Genomic DNA, 23,671 nt, shown 5'->3' with positions numbered 1-23,671 from the left:
TCCTCCTCCCCCACCCTTCCTTCTCCTTTTTTCTGGGCATCCATATGTCTTGAGGGTTTGCTCCATGGGGAACTGCTTAGTTCCTTTAGGGGACAGTTTTGGGGACCCCCCCTGGGGCTCAAGGTGTATCCTTTTTAGGGTCTAACCTTCTCTCCTGCCCTGGGGGCCCCTGCCCTTTTAGCTCGGGTGGTTCCCCCTTCCTTTCTGGGGCCTCACAGAGGGCCTCTAGGAAGCGCATCTCCCCTGGCGAGGCCCCTATAGGCCTTAAGCGGGGCCCTGGGCCCTCCCTCACCCTGCTTCTCGGCTCAGCAGCAGCGAGCGAGGCCTTCCTTCCTGCAAAGAGGGCTCGGCACTGGCAAGACGGGCAGGAAGACTGCAGCCAGCTCTGGGTGCAGGGTTAGATCAAGATGCCTCAGAAAAACATAATAAAAGGGACTGTTGCAAAGCTCCAGGGAACAGATGTTTTCCTTTGGGAGCCTGCTGAGAGAAAGCACAGAGGAGGGTGGGTGGAGAGAGATGGAAGGAAGAAGAGAAGCCGAGACAGACAGACAGACAGACAGGAGAGGAGGTCAGGAGCAGGCAGAGAGGGAGACGAGAGAAGTGAAAATTGGAAGGGAGGGGGAGAGAGAAGGAACCAAGGGGATCAGAGAGGGGCCTCTGACACGGAGCGGGGCAGCAAGGCCCCTGTTTGCTGGAGTGGTGACCTCGACTATGAGAATTCGAGGAAAACCCAGTAACAGTGGTTGCTCATCCAGCCCTGGCCAGGGGAGGCCGGGATGGGTGTGGGCACCTCGGGGCCCTGGCAGCCAGGACTGGGACGTAGAGGATCGGGCAGTGGGTGGGCACCGTGCCACGCGGCTCCTGCTGCAGCCGAGGCCGGCTGTCTGGGGAGCACCATGTTGGGTAAAACAACTGCCCAGGGATGCTGAGGCTAGGAAAAAGGGGTGCATTGCAGCCCCCAGACCTGTGGGTCTGTGTGTAGGTCAGGGACCCCGCCCTGGAGGCTGGGCCTGCCAGGGGCTATCCGTAAAGCGGCCAGGAGCCCTCACTTCTCTGGCTCTGTTCTGTGTCATCTGGTTTCCTGCCTAACTGGTAATGTTCATCGGAGCAAAGCAGTCCTACCTATTTTTCAGGGTATGTTCTCTGGTGTGGGCCCAGGACAAGGCCCAGGGCCCCGAGGAAGAAAGAAGGTGGAGGTCTCTATAATTGAAATCTGTTGATGTGAAGGCACTGTGAAGAGTTCCCAAGGGAGGGACCGGGGCCAGCCTCCAGAGATGGGGCTCAGGAGACAGGGCAGCAAGTTGTAAACAGCTTAATGAGGCGGGCCAGGACCAGGTGGGCAGGTGGGCCAGGCCTGGGGAGGGTCAGCTGGGACAAGGTCCAGGGGAGTGGCGAGCTGGCCTCTGAGCTCAGCTCCTGGGGATGGAGGAAGCAGCCCCAGGGGCTGGTGCAGGACAGGCCTCCCCACGCCCAGCACTCACACCACACACTTCCTTCTGCTTCTCCCTTCTCCTCTGTGACCCTGAGAAGTCCTGCCGCAGTGGGTCCCAGCCCTCCACGTCAGCACAGCCTCCCTTCTCCTCTCTGCCAGTCCAAGTGTCCCTGTGCCTTCAGGCCCTGGCTCAGATGCCTCCTCCACCAGGAAGACTTCCCTGACCACACCAGCACAGCTAGCCTGACCCCATCCGAGCGCCCAGAACACTCAGCGATGGCACTTGTCACTCCGCTGCCCTCGGTCACTCCAGTGGCTTGGTGGCTCAGCTGCTCTGCTTTCCCCCCCTCTCCTCTTTCTCCTTCTCATGGGAGGGCCAGGCACACGGTCAGTCCTCAGCAGCTGGACATCGGACCCAAGTATGAAGGCAGCTGGTGGAGAGCCCCAGGCGGCAGCTCCGGAAGGAACACAACAGCAGAGCAGAGGAGAGCGAGGCTGAGATAGCCAGCCCTCCCTGCCGGGCCCCAGGTTCAAAGCCCACCCCTCCTGGCCTGGCCTTCCAAGCTTTTCACCTTGGGAATCTCCAGTTCAGGCCATCTCTGAGGACAAGAGCCTGTGCTTCTCTCGCACCTTATCATGGGAACCTGGCTCCTCTGAGTTTAATTAATTCTCTGATTCTCCCAAATTCTCAACTCCAGAAAAGAAAAAGAGTACCCTGCTCAGAATGCCTTCTGCAGCATTCAAGCTACTTTGATTACAGTGGACCTTAGGCCACATTCATGCTGAGTGCCCCCTGTGCTCTGTGCTACAGTCAAGGCCTTAGGCCTCCTTCCTGCTTCTTGTTGGAACCAGAAGACGGGCTGCCTGGGCCCAGGTCTTCCACCTTTTCTGGGAGCTTTCTTTGGGGAGTCTGTTATCCGCCCCCAGCCCCCGGACCTAATCTGAACTCGTGTAACCTCAGCTCTCGGCCTGTGCTGGGAACAGCTCTTGGCAAAGCCCCCAGCCCGGCTCTGCTTGCCCTTCTGTGCTCCCTCCCATCTGTGCAGGGCAGCCGGGCCCGCGCTGCCACGAGACGAAGGCTGAGTGGGCTGCGAGGCACCTCCGATGCTCCGCGCTTCTGAGGGTGCCTCCAGTGGGTGTGTACCTGTGCAGCGTGGGTTTGAAATGCGCGTCTGTGTGGGTGGGCCCGCAATTGGAGAAACTGCCCTATTTTCTACTGACCTGGGGGAAGAAGGCAAACTGGTTGTGGGGCGGATCTTCCCCACCTGTTGCTTGAAAGGCATGTGCATCCCTGATTCCTCTCCATGCGACAGAAAGTCCCAAGTTTGGAGGGAGGCCAGGAGCTGCCCCTTGCAACCGAGGGACTGGGGTGAGCCCCCCCGCCCTCAGGCTGGTGTGTCAGCCTGGGGCACGGGAGAGTCTCCCTCCCAGACTCCTGAGGATTAAATGAGAGGAGATGCTTGCTTGGCCCACGGTCAGCTCTCAGTAAGTGCGGGCGGGTTTGTAGCTCCTCAGCGTGAGCCCCACCCCTGCCCTCCGCGGGTGCTCCCTGGGCCTCCTTCCTCCCATCCCTCCGTGGTAGCATCACTTGGCTGTCCTCGTCCTGATCACGCAGGTGGATTAGCTCTTTTGTCAGCAGCCCTCCTTGGAAAGCGACCTCATCTGCCTCCCGCCCCCTGTTCCCAGATACGTGATGAATAGGTGAAGTGACGGGACAGAAGAGTCACCCGAGCAAACGCTTAGCTGCAGGAGATCCCACTCATGCCCCCACTGCCAGGCTCTGAAGTCAGACAGCCCCCTGCAAACCCTGGCTCCATTGCTTACTCTCCCTGTGGCCTTACACAAGTTCCTTACCTTCTCTGTGCCCATATCCTCCTCCCTGAAGTGGGTAATAGAAGTGCGTCGTTCACATAGGGTTTTGTGAGTGTTGGTGGAGTCGGACTGCGTGTAGCACAGAGCATGAACTTGACACAGAGTGAGCGCTCAGAAACCACGGCCTGGTGCTACCGCCGCACCCCAGAGCAAGCCAGTCCCATGCTGTGTCTCGGTGGGATGGTTTCCATCACCTAAGACCAGTTCCTAAGCTCCGGGGGCTGATGGTCGGATGCGGGAGGGGGCCGCTGCCTCTGACTTTTCCCACTGCCTCACCTCCCCTTCTCGTTTCACAGCCGAGCTGTTCATGGAGCAGCAGCACCTCAAGGAAGCAGGCTTCTGCATCCAGGAGGCCGCGGGCCTCTTCCCCACATCACACTCGGTACTCTACATGCGGGGCCGGCTGGCCGAGATGAAGGGCAGCTTGGAGGAGGCCAAGCAGCTGTACAAGGAGGCGCTCACCGTGAACCCCGACGGCGTGCGCATCATGCATAGCCTGGTGAGTCAGCCCCACACCCGCTCCGAAGGCCTCAGGGCCCCCCTCCCTACCCCGCAGCCTCCACTGCCTACAGTGCCTTGCTGCCACTGTTCCCTACTGTCCGGGGAGAGGTGGCTTCCTTCCTGCTCCGTTGGGAGAACAGAGACTGTTCTCTGTTCTTGTAGAGACAGGCCATCCCCCTTCAATCAGAGCCTGCCTAAGGGGATGAGGAGAATTGGTTGATTCTTGGTGACTCCCTTTTGCTGTGTTTCTGTAAGGCGATCTAGCCCCAGACGTTTTCACTGTTACTCATCAGGTCCCTGCCCTGGAGACTCTAGGCAGATACCAAAATGCGTTTTTTCGGGGGTCCCCGGGCCCTCCCTGATCACGGGGCTGCCTTGCCCTTTTGAGAGGAGCTCCATGCCTCGTTGTGGGATTCAGGCAATGTTTTGGGGTGGGCTGTCATGTCAGGCCTGACTCAAGCACACATTGAGAATGGCCTCGGGGTGCTAAGAGGGGCCGGCAACCCCTAATCCTAGGACATGGAGCCCAGGACCTGGGTGCCCAGGGCTCGGTGATTCTCCTGTGGGAAGGTTCAGAGGCTGGGAGCAGGATGCTGGTGCTTTTGTCCTGGCCTTGCCATTCTCTTCCTGGGTGATCACGGGCAAGTCAGCCCCTTCTTGGAACCTCAGTTTTACTCACCTGTGCAATGGGGATTCTCTGGTCCAGGAAACATGTAACAGGTGGTATAGCATACCCTAGGGAAGACTGTTTTTCCTCGCCTTCCTTATCTGCTTTCAGAGAGCAGGTATCAGGATAAATGTAGTGATTTAACGTGTACAGGCCTGCATATGCACAGTGATTTCTGAAGTATAATTTAGGAGCCCACAGCAACACAGTCTTTCCCAGTCTCAGGGTCTGGGTTCCACCTCAGATGTCTCACTTTGAGAGCTCTCTGAGGAGAATGGCCGTGAGGGTATCACTGATGTCTGCCCCATGGAGAACACAGAAGCATCAGGAGCATGGCTCCAGGTGGCTGAAGGATTATCATTGACAAAAGGGGTCTGCTTTGTTCGTGAGTAGAAGCTACGAGGAGTTAGATGTCAGCTGAGTGTCAGGAAAAACGACTTAACTCTTAGCATAGTCCAAGCACAGACTCATGAATCAACTGGTGAGGATGTTGCCCAGAGAATGTAAATATCACATGTGGGAGGAGCTGGACCAGGTCATCTTTATAAGGTCCTTGCTAACCCTGAGAGTCCTTGAAAACAGACCAGTACAGAGATTCCCATCTCAGCCTGATCTCTTAAAGGATTTCTAGCTCAGGCCCATGTAGCAACATCTTGGCCTGGTCTAGGTTCCCTCCGCATGGCGCCATGTTGCCTTCCTGTCGGCTCAGCAAATGTTTGTTTTTTGCAAGGCACATCCTCCTTCCTCCCACAATTCAGACATTAGCTCCTCTGATAAATGCCTCCCCGGAGGTCACATCCAGAAACTTGATTAGGGATCTGGGAGGGGGGATGTGGGCTCTGTCGTTAGGCCTGCAGGCAGGCAGACGGCTGCCTTTCCCTGTGCTCGTGGATATGAGCCTGCCGTCTCGGTCTCGAAAACCCGACCAAATCCAATAACAAGTACAATTTTGAAGCAACATGTACCATTTTTCATTTATGCTTATTATTGTTTGTAGCTATTTTCCTAAAACTGAAGCAGTTTGCAAGGGTGGGTTTCCATGGTAACTGAATAAGTTGTCTGGAGTGGCTCCCTACAGATGTTTCTGAAAAGGTCCCTTTTCTCTTCCTGGGGTGCCTTGCTGATTTGATATAATCGGAGAAGGGACTGCCCACTGTTAAGTTACAAGCAACCAGAGGGGCAGTCAGCTCCAGCGTGGGCAGCCCATCCCCTTTCCACACTCTGTTCCTGCCAGCATCCCACACATATGCATAAAGAATAGCAAATTTCAAGCCTGGGGAAGATTTACTAAGCACTGTTTTCCCAAAGACATGCGAACACTTTGGCTTGTTGGACCCCAGTGTTCCCTGAGCTAAGTGTCTTCCCTGTACAGTCCTCAGACTCAGGACATCTGGAATCTAATCCCGGCTCTGGCCCTAATTCACTTGGGTGATTTAGGAAAAGACACACTTAACTTCCATGCTCCTGATGTCTCCTTTTATAAATGAATAACGAGCTTCATCATTACTAGACCAGTGTTGTTCTAACCAAATGAGGTGACGTATGTGAGAGTGCTTCTGAAAGTCTGCAGTGCTATAGCAGAAAAGACAGAACACGACACACGCCACACTGTCCAGTCCCTCGCCCGGGACAGACGTCGCTTATCGGTCACGGCATATTTTCCCACTGAGCACAGATGGGATCTTGGGATCTTTTTCACCATGGTGTACTGCGTGATGGGAGTCTCCCCATCGGTCTAAGTCAGCTTGGCACTTATGTAAGGGATTCACAAATCCCTTAGATTTGATGTGAATCCCTTAGATTCACAAATCTAAAAATAGTAGCGAATAAGAGAGACACAGCAGTTGTCTCAGCGTGAGGTTGGTGCATCCTTGGAGAATTATCCAGAAAAAGGAATATGGAGGGGAACTGGTAACACACCCCCACTGGAGTCGTTGCCAAGGCAGGTTCCCAGGGAGGACATCCTGGCCTCTTTGAGGACATCGGCCTCTGCTAGGTACAAGGGGAAGGAGACACAGCCCTCCCCTGAGAGCATGGCCACCCATAGCCTGGTCTGGAAGAGCTCTGGGCTCCTCAGTGAGCCCTCTCATATAGTGGCTGAGTCCCACGCTCCGAGTTCCGGAGAGAGGAGGGCAGAGATGCACTCAGTGAGCTGTGTGGGTGCCCGGTTCTGCCCTGCAGTTCTTGGGCAGGATGGTCCAACACCAGGAGGCCGGCCTTGTGGCCTCTCCCGGGCTTTGTACGTGGGACAGGAGATTTGGAGACAGGCTGGAGAAAGCGTCTGGGAGGGGAGAGTTGTTGTTTTCAGGAGCCAGGGTTCAGGCTTCCAAGAACATGAACTTCGGCCCAGCAGCATATTCTCTGCTCTTCCTGTCCTTCTGCCCTCCCGGCCCTGGATGTGATGGGGACGTTTCCGTGGTTCCAGCTCCACCCTGGGCTCAGCTCAGGCTTTTCCACCCAGATCAGGCAGGAAAGAGACACCTCTTTGGCAGTGCTGTGTCAGCAGAGTCCCCGCCGTGCGCACAGCAGTGTCCCTGAGGAGTCTGTGCCGTCAAGCCCCGATCCTGCAGGCTGCCACCTCCACCAGGCTCAGGGATGGCCAGGTGGCTTTGGGAGACTGCCAGGTGTGGAAAGAGAAAGACATGCTCTCTGCCAATGGAAATTCCCAGTGAAATCCCAGGAGCAGGCCCTGACAGTCTCTGCCAGCTCTGTCTCAGCCTCCCCTCCAGGTAGCCGGAAACCCCACTCACTCAGCCTGGCTGCTCAGAACTTAATTTACTGGCAGAGAATCTAGTTAAGAAGGGGAAACCTGAACTTTATCTGCCTGTCCCTGAGGAAACCTGAGAAAGGAAGCAGGGTCCTTCCCAAGATCAGCAGAGGAGTTGTCCCTCGGGTGACGCTGTTTTTCAGAGAAGGCTCCATGGGCTTGGCCGAGAGGGGACCTCCAAAGGAGCAGAGATGCTTAGGGAAGGCAAGGAGCCCAGGAGTGACTGATGGAGTCATCAACTCCCTGAGGACCCTCCCAAGAGGGGGCTCCTTTGAGGTAGGTCACCTGACCTTAATGGCAGGAGGGTCACTAGCCCTGGCCACAGACTGCCTCACTCTCTCTACCCTCCACTTGGCTGAGCCGGGACTATGGATGCTTTGGTGCAGACTGTCTCACTGCAAGTGATAGCTTGAAAGCCTCAGCCAGGAGTGGGCAGGTGTGGCTGCGTCCCTGCCATCTGTGTTTGTGGTGGTTGGCGTCCCGCCCTCCTCTCCCAGGGACAGATCCTGGGGGGTAGTGGTTTCCTGGCCCCTCTCTGGGCAGGCTTCGCTGCTCTTCACTGGCCTCTGCCCCTGGTCATGCTTTCTTCTTGGGACAGAGCTTTAGCTCCTGCTGCCCCCTCTCCCCAGAACCCTTTCCACGTCGGACACCCCAGCAGTAGGGGGGGACAGCCCTGCATAAGCTTTGGCTCCTGTCATGTACCCCAGAGATGTGATTTCTGAAGCAATCCTGGCTGCATGACCCGGCCTATCCTCTCTCCAGATGCCCCTGGAAAGACAGGAAGACAGTGTTTCTGTCATCTGTTGCCCTCTGATGAGAGCTGGTGATGAATTATTCCCCTGCATTCGTTCCCTCTGGCTCCCAGCATGGTTGTCTTTAAGTGGACTTGGGGCACGGCCATGGCACGCGGCCAACCCGTTGGCCCCAGAGCTTCTTGCCTCCCTCTCTCCAAGCTGGGGTGTGCCACTTCATGACTTAAGTCCCGCAGAAGCTCCCTCCCACCATCGCTCTCCCTCCCCAAGGCCGGGCCTGAGTCAGCGAGGACCAGGGCTCTGCCCCACCCAAACCTGAGGTTCTGGGTTGGGCCTTTTGCAGGTGCTCCAGGAATCTAACCTGGAAGGCTCTGCTCTCTAAGGTCAAAGAGGTGAACTCCACCCACCCTCCGCTGACTGGTCCTGTCCCCAATCCTGGAGGGTAGGACCAGACAGCAGAGGTCTGAGACACGCAATCAGCCCTGCCAGCCTTCAAGTTATGGGGGCACTTGGAGATTACTTCCTCTTGCTGGTTCAGTTTCTCTTCTATCAAATGGGGATAATAATTCAGGCCCTTGTGACCTGAAGGGGTAGTTTTAGGGGACGAGCCGAGAGCTGTGAAAAGATAAGTCAACACTGGGTATTTTTGCCACCATTCACGTGGAAGACCAGGTGGCCTGAGCTTGAGCCCCACCTTCGACAGGGCTGCTTGACCTCACTGCCATGGGACAAGGGTCACTGGCCCAAATTTCCTTGTGCTGTTGGGTGGCCCGTGGTGCCAGCAGAGCTGCCTTTGGGGTTGCCTCTGGGGCTCGTCGGCTGGGATGGTTTTTAAGCCCCCAGTATCACGTCTGGAGGTTGGAGCACAGCATTCGAGTATGACTGAGCTGGACTTGAGTTCCACTTTGCCTATACTCACCATTTAACCTTGGCCAAGTTCTTCAACCTCCCAGAACCTCAGTGTCCTCCTCTGTAAAGTGGGACTCGTGATGCCAAGCACCTAGGGCTCTGGTTAGGATTAGGTTAAAGAATGCTGTAAGTTAATGGCCCAGTAGACAGGGTTACTTTTACCTTTTTCTTTTTTGATTTTTTAATTTATTTTTTATATTGGAGTATGTTTGATTTACAATGTTGTGTTAGTTTCAGGTGTACAGCAAAGTGCTTCAGTTATACATGTACACATATCCACTCTTTTTCAGATTCTTTTCCCATTTGGGTTATTACAGCATACTGAGTAGATTTCCCTGTGGTTTTTTAAGTCTCTGTTTTGTAAATAAATTCATCTGTATCATTCTTTAAGATTGCACGTATAAGTGGTATCATATGATACTTGTCTTTCTCTGCCTGACTTACTTCACTTGGTATGATAATCCCTAGGTCCATCCATGTTGCTGCAAATGGCATTATTTCATTCTTTTTCATGGCTGAGTAAATAGTCCGGTGCATATATGCTTTATCCATTTTTCTGTCGGTGGACACTTAGGTTGCTTCCATCTCTTGGCTATTGTAAATAGTGCTGCAGTGAACATTGGGGTGCCTGTGTCTTTTCAAGTTATGGTTTTCTCTAGATATATGCCCAGGAGTGGGATTGCTGGGTCATAGGGTAGTTTCTGTTTTTAGTTTTTTAAGGAACCTCCATACTGTTCTCCATAGTGGCTGTATGAATTTACATTCCCACCGGCAGTGCAGGAGGGTTCCCTTTTCCCCACATCCTCTCCAGCATTTACTGTTTGTAGATTTTTTGATGATGGCCATTCTGACCGGTGTGAGGTGATACCTCATTGTAGTTTTGATTTGCATTTCTCTAATGATTAGCGATGTTGAGCATCTTTTCAGGTGCTTCTTGGCCATCTGTGTGTCTTCTCTGGAGAAATGTCTGTTTAGATCTTCTGCCCATTTCTTGATTGGGTGGTTTTTTGCAATTGAGCTGCATGAGCTGTATGTATATTCTGGAGATTAATCCGTCGGTCACATCATTTGCAAATGTCTTCTCCCAGTCTGTGAGTTGTCTTTTCATTTTGCTCATGGTTTCCTTTGCTGTGCAAAAGCTTTTACTTTTACCTTCTTCATTTCAAAGTGTGGCTCCCAGGCCAGGTTCAGATGCTCTTGGTTTGCAGAGGGAAGGGGATGCCCAGAGCCGAGCCCCAGACGCTCATTGTAGCGAAGCCTCTCCACCCTCTGAGTCCACCAAGCGACTCTGACCAAGGCACAGAGGTCTGGGACATCAGCCCCAGCTGCCCTGCGGATGGGACAAGACTGTGCACAGCGCGAGGCCAGGCTGACCCTGGCTGAGAGCAAGAGCAGCCGGCCCAGTGAGCTAGAGTCCGCGTTGAGGGACGAGGGGGATTTGAGACCCCCTCTTGCCGTCGCATATGTCAGGTGAGACTCTGCAGCTAAAGGGGCGTGCTGGGCCCTGAGGCTGCTGGAGAGGAAGAGCAGGGAAGGCCAGGCTCGGGGAGGCCCTACGCTCGGGCCCACAGTCTTGTTAGGCTGGTTCGGCCGCTGCTTCCTGACTTGAAGGAGGAAAGGTGTTCGGAGCAGCTGAGAAGTGAAACTCAGCACCCGGCCTTCTGGAGGTTCTCTGACGCTGGATGAGGCGGGCAGTAAGGTCTCTGGTTCCAGGGCCCCATGCCTCCGCCTGCAGGACAGCACGCCTGCTCTAGGCTTCTTCCTTGTTGGCTTCCTGAGCCGTGGCAGAGGGCTGAGGGTCCAGGCAGCCTGAGGCAAGGGGAGGACCCGGAAGTCTTGCCTGCGCTCGTGAGCGGAGTCTCCCCAGCTGCAGTGGGGCAGGAATGCTGCTGCTGTGTGGCAGGAAAACTCAATAGGAATGTCTTCTTGGCCATGTGACCTCCTAGGTTTTATTGGGAGCTCTCTTCCTGGTCCCTCCGCAGTGCTGCCTGCGGTCTGCATTCCCTGATGGGGCAGTGGAGAAGGGAGGAGGGGTGGGAGGTGCCAGGGCGTGTCCCCTCAGCCTGGGCCTCCTGTGTCCAGCGGCCGCCCGCAGCCCGCCTCATGCCCATGATGGCACAGCCGCAGCACTGCCCCTGAGCCCGCGCCCCGGGCTCGTGGAGGCGGGTCCCCCTGCCTCTGACCCAGGACTTTAGGCAAACCGTAGGCCGGTGTGTGGACTCCTGAAGTCCACACCAACCCTGATTAGAAAGTGGGCAGGAAGCTTTCTGGCAGTGGCACAGACTCAGCTCAGAGCCACGGTTAAGCACTGTTGGCTTAATTTAACCCCAGAATCAATGGTCGGAAAGACATGTCTGGAGGGTGTAGCAGGGTTCAGGCCTTTCCCCTTGTGCAGAAGGCCAGCACACCCCTCTGGCTCTTGCTTAGAGAGGAGCATCTGCCGTGGGGTCACAGGGTGTTCACTTCTAGAATCCAAAGTCCAGAGGCCTCGCTGCAGCCTCCTGACCTGGCCCCGTGGGCCTGGCCTTGCTCCAGGGTGGGCAGAGCCCCCAGCCAGCCCAGAGCCTGAAACCAACCCGAAAAGGCCCAGCCCCCTGCCTAGAAGTGGGACTGGCAAGACCCCCTCCCCCGCAAGCTATGCCAGCCCTCTGACCAAGCCGTGCTTGTCCTTGAGCCTGGCTGTGGCCCTCTGAAGACAGACGCCACCCCCAGCCGAGGGGCCCGCTGGTGTTCACGACATCTCGCCTGTGGAGGCCCTAGGAGGAAGGGACAGGCGTGAGTTCTGGTATGTGAAGAGCACAGCCACCTCTGCTGCCCCAGAAGCCCCCTAGCTAGGCTGGGCTCTGAGTGAGTCTGGGGGCTCCCTGGGCCGAGGCCTCTTCCTGTGAGAGAGCCAAGGGGAGCTCTGGGTGGGAGCTCATCAGCCAGGCCTCGGGTGGGTCTAGGAGTCATACCCTTCCCCACAACAAGGAGGTAGGACCAGCCTGTGGGCCTGGAGCTGCCCCAGCTCCAGGAGGGACGTGGTGATGTGTGGGTTAGGTTCTCAGCCGGGACAGATTCCTCATTCCCAGTGTGGTTGGACAGGTAGGGGCTGACACACCTGGGAGGATCCGGGAGTGCACGGAGAGAGCTGTGAGCTCGGCTGGAATGTGGGCCTCCCTGAAGAGTGTGTCAGCCCCCCTCCCCTCCCCTTCCCGCCCCTGGGGTGGGTGAAGGGAGGGAGCCTTGGAGCAGCCTCAGAGGTTGTCCCGCCATGGGCTCCTTCCTGCAGCCCCATGGTCCCCAAGCAGGGGGCTCCAGGGACCGGGAGACTCCAGCAGCCTCCAGCTGATTCCCGGCTTCCCAGCTGGAAAGGCAGTTATAGAATCCCAGGAATGTGCCTTGAGCTCAGAAAGAAAATTCCCAAAATAACTTCTATAAATACTTGAGGATAGGGGTGGGGAGGGAGCCCTCAGCCTGGCCTGCAGCTGGCCTAGCAGTCAGGGCTGCTTCCCAGGGCCGCCCTCCCCCCAAAGAAGAAAAAGGCTCACACAGCGGGACCTTCCTGCCGCCCCTCCCCTCTGGGGTACAGCGTCAGGCACTGAATCAACCGGATGAGATGGTGTGCAGTGGTAATTCTCCACAAGGCAGGTAGGACCCCCGCTCCCCTTCATCCCCATCCCAGGCTGTGGCTCCTGACCCCAACCCGTACTTCCCCAGAGAACCTGGGTTCCTAACAGGGAGAGTCCCTTCAGAGTCCCCATACAAACCGGAGACCAGACCCTAGCCAGGGAGGCGGCCCTCAGGCTGCCTGCCTTTGTGGCCCTAAGCAGGTCACTAAGTATGCATAAAGGCCTCCGGTGTGCCTGGCTTTGCATCCGGAACCACCACCATCCCCCCAAACTCTTTTGAGCTGCTGTCCTGTGGGAAATCACGGAGCAGGCAGGAGCTGGGGACCCTGTCTCTCTCAGCCTGCGGGGGTGGGGTCAGGGATGGCATTGGAGAGCTACAGTGAGGAGCATACCCTCCAGGCGGTGGTGTGATAGCAGGTGCTGCCCTTAGGCAAGAAAGACACACTTCCTAGAGGAGCAGGGTCCCGGCGGATGAGATGAGGCCAGATGCTCCCTCCCTTCCTGAGATCCAGGAAGGGAGGGAAGGAAGAAGGAATGGACGACCTCAGGAATTTCTGGGGACTCCCCCATAGCCCTGCCCCTCCCTGAGCTCCGGTTATAGGCGCTGTGCTCCACCACCGTCAGTGACTCGCACTTCTTTCTAATCCCTGTGTGGGCAGCACGGCGATGGCATCTCCCAGGTCAAGTGTCAGAAGCTGAGAGTCACTTAGCAGGTCTGGTCTCCTCTCTCGACACAGAGAGGGAAGGAGTCAGCCGGGATATTTGGATGGAATTGAGACCAGTTCTGTGTTCCCACCATCTCCCTGGAGACCTGTTCTCGGGGCAGCTGGGGGTGGGGTGACTGACGGCAGGCCCTCGGCTCAGCGCCGGGCTTTGGGAGAGCAGGTGAGACCTCACATCCTCCTGGGGCAGGGCCCTGCCCAGTTGTCAGGCAGCAAACAGCTCCAAGTTGCTACCAAACACGAACCCAATGGGCTGGTGTCTCGGGCAGGTGGCAGCAGATCCTGTTACAGGCCCTGGGCCTCCAGACCCCAGCCTGACCCCGGTGTCTCCTTTCAGGCTCTGAGGTCAGCACCCCAGGGTGGGGGGGATGTGATCCAACCCCACGCCAGCCCACACAGTCTTCCCTCACAGGGAGCCTTGCCCTCCAGGTCTTCTTTGCCCTCCCTGCCCCTCCACCCAGGACCCTCTGTTCATCCTGGGGACACTTCCACTTGCTGTCAGCCCACCATGCACCCTGCTATATAATTTCAAATTCATCCTTGCAGAATCCTCACAATAGCCTACGAGGTAGGACTGTTCTATCCCCTGGTTTACAGATGAGGGAACAGCAGCTCAGAGAAAATGGGCCACTTCCCCATGGTCTTGGCACTTGTCAGTGGCACAGCTGGGATTCCAACCTGGCCAGGTCTTCTGGCTGTGTAGCCCTGGGCTTTTTTCCTCTACATAGAACATACAGAGGAGCCTTCCACAAACCTCCTAAACCAACACACGCACACCCTGTTCAGCCTGCAGACACATCTGGCCCCTTCCCAAACACCTACACACTTCTTGAGATCAGGGGTTTTCAGGCTTGTTTTTAGCTATAAAGCCCTCTTTTCAAACAAAAATCTCACATGGAAGCTCAATATAGAAAACTTGGTGTGTAAAAGCCACTGCGGCCCCGCCCCCGCCCTGGGTGGCCCCGCTGGCCTTCCCCATCTGTCCTCTGTTGCTCCCCCATGGGCAGCACTCACAGGGCTCAAACCTTCCATTTTTGGTGCTTAATTTTGGTGTCTGGCGGCCTGTTGTCTCGCCTTCCTGCCCTCCTCCTCGTGGGCCCTGTTCCATTATGAGCTGCTCAGGGTCCAGCTCCCAGGCCATGTGGACAGAGCAGCTTGGCCTGGAGCCCTGCTGGCCAGACTGGACACTGCCCACTGGTCCTGGACAGCCCTGAGTCAGCACTGCACCCATCTGGCCAGATCCAGGAGCCCTGCCTGAGGCCTCTACCCTGCCCCTGGTTCCCCTGCCCTCCCCCCATCCCTGTGGTCCCCTGGGGACAGCTTCACCCTCGGTTGAAGAGCTCCCCTCCCTTTCCCTCCCCCTGGCCACCAGACCGCCAGCCAGTGCCTTCAGAGAAGGAGGCTTTTCCTAGGGCTTCCTGAGCACCATCTTTCACTCTTGCCTAATTGGTCGTATTCCAAGCCCTCGGAAGACTTTATGAAATCAGCCATGTGCATCTTCCCCAGTGGGTCTCCATAGCAACGGAGGGCCTAACTCTGGGGAGTGCGGCGAGGAGGAAAATGTTCCAGCTAAAAATGTACATGGCCGTCAGTGGGCGGGCACCCGAGAGGGGGCTCCAGGCACACAGAAGGTAGCTCCCCACCCCCATTCCCTGTCCAGGAAGTCGCTGTTGTTTGGGCTTTACCTCATGTCTGAATGAGAGGATGGCCCCCCGTGCTGCGATCCTATGGCACCTTTGAGGGCTGGGACACAGATTAGTGGGAGGGTGCAGAGCAGTCTTTCTGGGACTGGAGGTCGAACAGTGTGGGTGGACATAGAGGGGGACAAGGTGCCAGTTTCACTTCCCAACTCGGTGACAGTTCCTGTCACTTCCTCTGTCTCTCCAAACAACAGGGCCAAGCTTCCCAGGCCCCTCCCAGAGGCCCTCCTTTCACCCAGCATCTGTCCCTGGTTCCCCGGCCATCTGACTCCCCTCCTGCGACCCTCACCTGCCTGGCCAGGCTGGGATGGGCTTTAGGTCCCAGGAAGACAGGCTACCGATGCGGGCACAGGAGCTGTCCATTCACCCACAGGCTTGAGGTCCTCCCCAGGCCTGTAGCGCACACTCCTTGGTCTCACAGGTCCCTGGGGAGAAGGGCAGCGCCACAGTGCACGGGGCCTTGGGGTAACAGATCCGTTGACCGAGAGCTCACACACATCAGGCACGCTTCAAGTGCTTTGCCTCTACTGTCGTGTAAACTTCACAACAACCCTAGAGGTGGACACAGTGGTCTTTCCCATTTACAGATGAGAAAACTGAGGGCCAGAGAGGGGTGACTTGCCCGGGATCCCTCAGCTGTAATGGGGAGACCCGAAACCAGGTCTGCTGACCTTAAAGCCCAACTCCTGGGGCAAGGAGGATCAGAGCTGCCACACTGGGTGACCCGGGAGGCCGGGCTGGAAGCAAGGCTGGGACGGACACAGGGAGGGTTTGCATGGGTCAAGGGCACAGTCACTTGACAGTACCCGAGCCTGAGACGCAGGGCCCTCTCTGGCTCGGGGCTGCGCTGCTTCCACTCCTTACCCCGATGGCCAGGATGCCCCTGCCCCGAGACAGCCTCACTCACCCCACCCTGTGCTTGCTCCCCAGGGTGTGATGCTGAGTCAGCTGGGCCATAAGAGCCTGGCCCAGAAGGTGCTACGGGACGCCGTGGAGAGGCAGAGCACCTGCCACGAGGCATGGCAGGGCCTGGGCGAGGTGCTGCAGGCCCAGGGCCAGAGCGAGGCCGCCGTCGACTGCTTTCTCACCGCCCTCGAACTGGAGGCCAGCAGCCCAGTGCTGCCCTTCTCCATCATCCCCAGAGAGCTCTGACGAGGCCTCGCAGCTTTGGGGAGGGAAGGAGCTGCCCAGTCGGCAGCAGGGAGCCTGGGTCAGGGGAGGTACGGGGCCTCAGGGCGATACATCTCTAGGGAATGTGTCTGCAGGCTGCAGCCCTAATTCTCCTCGCCTCCCCCCGCCACCCCCGCTTTCCCTCCAGGGCCAGCTGGGACTGGGAGCTGCTCATCTGGAGCAGGGTGGACCAGGTCTGCATCAAAAACAAACCCCTTGTTCCTTGGGACTCAGACTACATGGAGTTTATGAGCAAGGAAGTAGCTGGGAGGCCACATCAACACGGGGGACGCTCCCCGGTGTATCTGTGCATCATCTAAATGCACAGTAAGGGTCTGTGAGGCTTGGGTACCTCCCCCCACCCCGCCCCGTCTAAAAGCCCCTGTACCGTACCTGCCACCCTCCTTCAATATCTCTGACCCTGAATTTCCCGGCTTTGCACAAGCTTTAGTCTCGAACCTCAGCTCTCTGCTCCCCACGCCAAAGATGAGCTGCCCTTTGGCTGGGCCAAGAGGGTTCTCCTGGGTTCCTTCCTCGGCCCCTCGGGAGGCAGTCTGCTTGAACCCTCAGTGACTTAGAGCCATGGTGACTGGACTTGTTCCCCAAGAGCGCTAGTGGGGGAACCTCACAGCTGTACTTCACCACCTGCCCTCAGCAGGCCTCGGTGCCTGGGGGAGCCCCCTGGCCCTGGCCTCACACCCCACTCTCAGGTCGTGCCCAGGGCAGTCATGGCTTGAAGAATCTGCTGGCAGGCGGGAAGAGGATGGACCTCTGGGTCCTCTCCCAGGTTTAAGTTAGTGGACAGTGCCTGGCCGTGCCTCTCTTTGCTTGGGCCCGCCTTTAATCTTCCCCTCTGTTGCCAAGTGCCTCTGGGGCCTCTGGTGTCTGGCCAGGGGCACTCAGTTCTGGGCCTAACTAAACTTCCATTTCTGCCCACCTCCACCTCTCTAGAAACGGGCCTCAGCCACCTCCTCAGGCCCTGGGGTGTAGCCCCTAGGATACAAACATGGCCGCTGGACCCAGCCCTTCCTTGCATCAACACCTCATTCCTTCAAGCCTTACCTTTCTGGGCAATGGGTACAGTGTAGATCCCTCTAGGGGTTATAATGTGGAGATTGGCAATCTCTAGGACTGCCCTTAACACCATCCACAGCCCATTTTCACCTCAGGCTCTCTTGGGTGACCCAAGCCCCGCCCTAGCCATTTGGTTTCCCCTGCCTGGGGCCAAGCAGGGCCTGTAATTAGAGACCCAAGGAAGGGCCGGAGCCTAGCCCCTCCCTGGTTGTGCAGGCCTCTGTGTATGTGACACCCGTCTCTACCGGGGTCCTGGGGGTGCTGGTGGGTGGTGTCTTCCCTGCTGGCTCCCCTAGCCCTGCTGCGTGATGCTCTTGGAACTCTCCCCAGGAAGACAGCCCCCCACAGGCCTATCAGGGAACTCCTTTCTTATCTGCACTTTGGGTTTCAGTTTTAAAGCCCCGTGTGGCACATCTCTCACTTGAAGGTGTGTGGAAAGGTCAGGTGAGGGCTGCCCTGGCTCGTCAGAGCCCGGTCTGTTCCTCGGAGGCGAGACGAGAGGCTGTTGGAGACCCACGCTCCTCCCAGCCCTGGCTCAGCACTCCACACCCCCAGGTGCCACCAGGGAGAGCCTGTGCCTCTAGCCTTCCCATGCCAGGCCAAGGGACACTGTAAGGACACCAGATCCTTCATCCCGCCTGGCTGAAGGATCTCTATATGTGTATGTATGTGTATAAATATATATATATATATATATATATATATGATAGAGATCTATTTTTATTCTGGAATTCTGTTAGAAAAAAAATAAGAAAAAGCAAATGCTGTTGGGATTTACATTGGGATGCCCAAAGATGTTGGGATTTACATTGGGATGCCCAAAGATGTTGGTAGTGAGTCCTTGGTAATAGGAAAGGCAAAGGCAACAAATGCATTTTGACTTGAAGCATTCCTTTTAGGAAGCCTCATTGGGGCTGGGCAAGTTGCTTGACAATTCAAAATAAAGGTCTTGAATAAAGAGGCCCATGAAGGGAAAGCAGGTTTGTGTGAAGCAGTGTGTTCATTTATCTACCAGGTACCCATGGGACAGGCCTTGAGGGAGCCCTGGAGAAGAGGCAGAGGCCTGAGAGGTCATGAAGGCTGGGCAGGGACGCACAGGTGGGGAGGGCAGTGGGAGGGAGGGGCCCACTGAGGAGATTGTGATGAGGGCTTGGGGAGGGGACTAAAGACCTAAATGTAAGGCCAGACACCATCAAACTCTTAGAGGAAAACATAGGCAGACACTCTATGACATAAATCACAGCAAGATCCTTTTTGACCCACCTCCTAGAGAAATGGAAATAAAAACAAAAATAAACAAATGGGACCTAATGGAACTTCAAAGCTTTTGCACAGCAAAGGAAACCATCAACAAGACCAAAAGACAACCCGCAGAATGGGAGAAAATATTTGCAAATGAAACAACTGACAAAGGATTAATCTCCAAGATTTACAAGCAGCTCATGCAGCTCAATAACAAAGAAACAAACAACCCAATCCAAAAATGGGCAGAAGACCTAAATAGACATTTCTCCAAAGAAGATATACAGACTGCCAACAAACACATGAAAGAATGTTCAACATCATTAATCATTAGAGAAATGCAAATCAAAACTACAATGAGATATCATCTCACACCGGTCAGAATGGCCACCATGAAAAAAATCTAGAAACAATAAATGCTGGAGAGGGTGTGGAGAAAAGGGAACACTCTTGCACTGCTGGTGGGAATGTGAATTGGTACAGCCACTGTGGAGAACAGTATGGAGGTTCCTTAAAAAACTACAAATAGAGCTACCATATGACCCAGCAATCCCACTACTGGGCATATACCCTGAGCAAACCATAATTCAAAAAGAGTCATGTACCAAAATGTTCATTGCAGCTCTATTTACAATAGTCAGGACATGGAAGCAACCTAAGTGCCCATCATCGGATGAATGGATAAAGAAGATGTGGCACATACATACAATGGAATATTAGCCATAAAAAGAAACGAAATTTAGCTATTTGTAATGAGGTGGATAGACCTAGAGTCTGTCATACAGAGTGAAGTAAGTCAGAAAGAGAAAGACAAATACCGTATGCTAACACATATATATGGAATTTAAGGAAAAAAAATGTCATGAAGAACCTAGGGGTAAGACAGGAATAAAGACACAGACCTACTAGAGAATGGACTTGAGGATATGGGGAGGGGGAAGGGTAAGCTGTGACAAAGCGAGAGAGAGGCATGGACATATATACACTACCAAACGTAAGGTAGACAGCTAGTGGGAAGCAGCCGCATAGCACAGGGAGATCAGCTCGGTGCTTTGTGACCGCCTGGAGGGGTGGGATAGGGAGGGTGGGAGGGAGGGAGAGGCAAGAGGGAAGAGATACGGGAACATATGTATATGTATAACTGATTCACTTTGTTATACAGCAGAAACTAACACACCACTGTAAAGTAATTATACTCCAATAAAGATGTAAAAAAAAAAAAAAAGCCTTGCAGAGGCGTGGCCAAAGCCTGGAGGGGGTTGGGAGGCAGCAGGAGGGTCCAGACAGGGCCAGAGACCCCTGCTGCCTCCAGAGCCTGGCTGGGAGAAGCCAGGGCCAGACGTGCCACCTGAACAGGAGAGACTGCCCCAAAGGCACTGCCAATGGAGCAGCTTCAGCACCTGGGGGAAAGCACCAGGGGAGGGGTGTGTGGTGAGAATCCAGGCCACATCAGATCAGCCACCTGCTCTGAGAAGTCCATATAAATATTCTCCTAATAGAAGTTATGCCACATACAAATACACTATATAAAATGTGTATCAAATGATGACATCAGTTTACACAGAAGCCCTGTTTTCTTCGTGCACCCCAAGGGATTATCTGATGGACCCCCAAGGCTGCACCCACACGGTCTGAAGACAGCTGCCCTTAAGGCTTCCCCTCGAACTCAGGGCCTGGTTTAGACAGAGCTGCCCGCTCAACACCCTGGCCACCTCCACCCTGATCCTCAGCCCTATTACTGGGGTTACGGTTTTGCTGTTAGTGAGGAAGGGCCCTTCTTGGAGCTCCTGGGTGCCCAACTTTGATTTCCCTGTGATACTTTTTTAGAAAACACGTTCAGTCTTTAGTGATTTAACAATTAGTATCAGATTACTTGTCACACACCCTTGTCTGCCAGCTCATGGCCCCCTGGGGTGAGAATTAAAGGCTGCTTTAGGCTATAGATGGTGTCACTTGTCTGCCAGACTGGGAGAAAGGCCTAGAAAACCTCATCCTACAAGGACAAGACGAGGGAATCTGGAGGGAGGGAGGGGCAGGGAGGGGCGGCCTTCCTGTCCCTGAGGAGGGCTTTGCTGAGCTGACCTCAGGGTGGTCAGATGTTGGAAAGTCAGGCAGTGGTGGAGACCCAGGCGCTTCCTGACCTCCAGCTCCCCATCTGCAGACCCCTCATTCACACTCGAGCCCTCCCTGGAGAGGGAGGGGGCCAGCCCCGTGTCCGACCCATTGTACCAAAACAAGGGCTGGAGTTTGGGGCTGAGACTCGGTTGCACTGTCACCCCCATGGACCTCCAGCCCACAGCCCTGCAGTATTAATAGTGTTTATCTGCAGGCACAGGTATGAATGGAATTTCTGCCACCCCCCCCCCCCACCCCCACCAAAGTACTCACTGTTGCATTCACACCCCCGACCCGAGCGCTCAGATGTCACTGTGCAAATATTTCTTGGCCTGGTTTTCGGGAAGCATCCAGCTAAACAAATATCCCCCAGCCCGTGCTGCCAGCTCTTGATGACAACCCACAGTCAGTGAGCCTCACACATAAGCGACCTGTGGGACCACCCCCATGTGTTGCAGACTTGGATTCTGGAAGCTAGGGCGGTCCTACTGGGAAAGTATCCCATGCCAGAAACTCCTTCGAATTTTCATCAAGCTCTCTCAGTTGTGAAAAGCAGAGACCCACTCAAGGTAGCGCCAGGAAAGAGACAAGGGGGGTTCCCTGGAGCCCTAGGCCAGGGACCACAGTGCACAGATATGGGGCCGAAGCAGCCATGCATCCGTCTTTGGTGATGGAGTCAGCACCCAGACTGAGCTCGAAGGCCACTCTACCACTGGCTGGCCCTGTGCCCTTGAGCAAGTGACCTACCCTCTCTGTGCCTGTCTCCTCATCTATAAAGTAAGGATAATCCTGGAATAGTGCCTGCTTTGTGGACTGTCATGATGATTAAGTGAGAAAAAACATGGAAAGAGCCTAGAACAGTGCCGGGCCCATAATAACCACTGGATACCTGTGTGATGATTTTCTCTGCCCCGCCTCTTCCCTCCTCCTCTCCCTGCTGGCTGACCTCGCTCACTCAGAGATGCTGCCATGGGACTACGTTCAATCTACATACCCTGGCTGGCCTTCCACCTCCAGTGCTGCAGCGACACCCCTCTGTGCATCTGAGCTTAGATTCTTGGATGACACGATCCCACTGGTCCCGCTCATTTTTCCATGGGTCCCTAAGAACAACCAGCTGTGACCAGGGGATGGGCCTCAGGACACAAAATATGGCTGCCTGAGCAGCTGGAGTTCCGGGTGAGCAGTAACGGGCCCCTTCTGAGACCCCCACATCAGCCCATCATTCCCTTAAGCCTTGCCCTCCTGGGCACTCGGTACGATGCAGGTCCCCCCGGAGGAGGAAGACAACAGAACTCACACCCCCTTGAACACCCACCCCACCCCTTCCCTATCACTGTCACTTATGGTACATCATGGGGGCTCCTGTCCTGTCTCTTCTCTTGATAACAATGAGGATCCTGACATGCTCCCTCTACTATACTAGGCATAAGGCACTTTGCCTATCGGTGGACTCTCTCTCCGACCCTGCTCCTTTGGTAGTCAGCAACCTAGGGAAGTGGGTTTTGTCCCCCGGAAAGGTGACGAGATCATGGTGCCTCCACTCACAGCTAGGAATATGGCAAAGCTGAGAGTAAGGTCCTCACCCACAGAGCCAGCACCAGCTCACCAGACGATGGGAGAGAGGCAGGCAGCGCCTGTCACTGAAGCAGCAGAATGACCCCTCTGGGATCCATGGAAACGTGCATCACCAGGAATCCTCCAGCAGGGGAGAACGGCCGATGCTCAGTGCTGCCTGCCACCCTAGCCCCTTCTGCAGCCAGAGAGGAGGTTCCTTAAACAGAGACCACTCAACAAGCTGGAAAGTCCCCCAAAGAGCAAGAGGGTTCTCAACATGCCAGGCAACCCGGAAACAAGGAAAGGTCACCATGGGAGCTGTGCGCCGGGCCATGTGACCCCACTGTCCTGCCCACCAGCTGACTGAGCCATGGGTGGTTTCTAGAACCAAAGTTCCTCCTCTGTGCACTGGCCCACAGCCTATGAGGTGGCCTGGGCATCCCACACAGAGACCCCCAGACTGGTAGTGACCGTCCCTGCTCTCTCACACTCTCACTCATTCTCTTCCCCCCTTAACTGTCTCTTTGGAATTTGGCAAGAAGTCAGTCATTGTGGGCCTCTTTTAAAAACATATTTTTTTCCGAACCATCTGAGAATAGGTTGCATAAATCATGCCCCTTTACCCCTTAGTAATTCAGTGTGTTTTCGCTAAGAACAAAGGTCCTTGTCTTACATAACCACAGCACAGTTCACAAATGAGGGAATTTAACCCCGACACAGTATTTTTCTCTCCTCTCCCGTCCATATGCCAGTTTGTCACCACTGCTCCTTGTAGCACTGTCTTCCCCTGGCCAGGGTCACATATTCCACTTAGTTGTCACATCTCTTTAGTCTCCTTTAATGTGGAATGGTCCCTCCACCTCTCCTTGCCTTGCATGACATTGACAGTGCTGAAGGGTGCAGAGGGTCTGGCCTCTGCGGTGAGAGTTGGGACAGAGACAGAAGCAGTTGGTGGTGGGAGCAGAGGCTGAAAAGCGGCAGAAGCCAAGGGCCGGAGGCAAGAAGGAAGAACAGCTGGGCAAGAAGATAGAAAAATGCAGAGCAGGTGAATCTCCATAAAGATGGAGCTCTCCAATCAAAAGAAATGCCCATTTTCAAGGGGGCAAAAGACGATGGACTCAAGAGAGCTCCATTCTATCCCAGACGACCTCTCCAGCTCCTGCAGCCCGAAGTCAAGACTCCCATCTGAGTCCTTTCCACAGTCCTTGCAATGACCCCCTGATGACGTAAGGGACCTCGAGTGTGTTTGTTCCTGGTGGCCCCGCCCATCCTCAGAGAGGCACACTCTCCTTCCCCAGGTCTCCTCTCAGTGTGCACCTGGAGACCAGCCTTTGGGGGTGGAGGGGCGCATGCCAGGGCACCCGCCTACGGGGGGAGGGGCTCCGACCCGAAGCAAAGGGGCACCGGTGGGCATGGCGAAAGCCCATCTCACAGGGGAGGGAAGGCAGTGCAGGAAGGTGAGGTGACCGGCCCGAGGCCTCCAGCCACCAGGGCAGTGAGTGATTGACACTCAGGCGGTCTGCATGCAAGAACCTTGGTCTAAGGCATTCTTCCTGGGACACCCGCCAACCAGAGGAGGA

At 55.5% G+C, this 23,671-nt stretch overlaps 1 protein-coding gene across 2 annotated transcripts in view; it reads left to right on the top strand.

Moving 5' to 3' along the window:
* TTC7A (tetratricopeptide repeat domain 7A) overlaps window positions 1-18,157 on the top strand; it is a 121,668-nt gene extending 103,511 nt beyond the window's left edge. Inside the window, exons 19-21 of one of the 2 annotated variants that reach the window (XM_029232616.1) lie at window positions 3,601-3,803; window positions 7,383-7,515; window positions 15,864-16,043. In XM_029232616.1, coding sequence (XP_029088449.1) covers window positions 3,601-3,803; window positions 7,383-7,466 — 287 coding nt within the window. In that variant the 3' untranslated portion in view covers window positions 7,467-7,515; window positions 15,864-16,043. Of the gene's footprint in view, window positions 1-3,600; window positions 3,804-7,382; window positions 7,516-15,863 lie in introns of both variants that reach the window. The other variant, XM_029232615.1, reaches the window with a different exon arrangement.
* The last annotated feature ends 5,514 nt before the right edge of the window (window positions 18,158-23,671 follow it).

The sequence above is a fragment of the Monodon monoceros genome, unplaced genomic scaffold, assembly GCF_005190385.1.
Source record: "Monodon monoceros isolate NGI ecotype Baffin Bay Population unplaced genomic scaffold, NGI_Narwhal_1 Super_Scaffold_19, whole genome shotgun sequence".
Classification (NCBI taxonomy): Eukaryota; Metazoa; Chordata; class Mammalia; order Artiodactyla; family Monodontidae; genus Monodon; species Monodon monoceros.
Note: the sequence above shows the minus strand (reverse complement) of the source record. Positions and strands in the feature narration are given on the sequence as shown.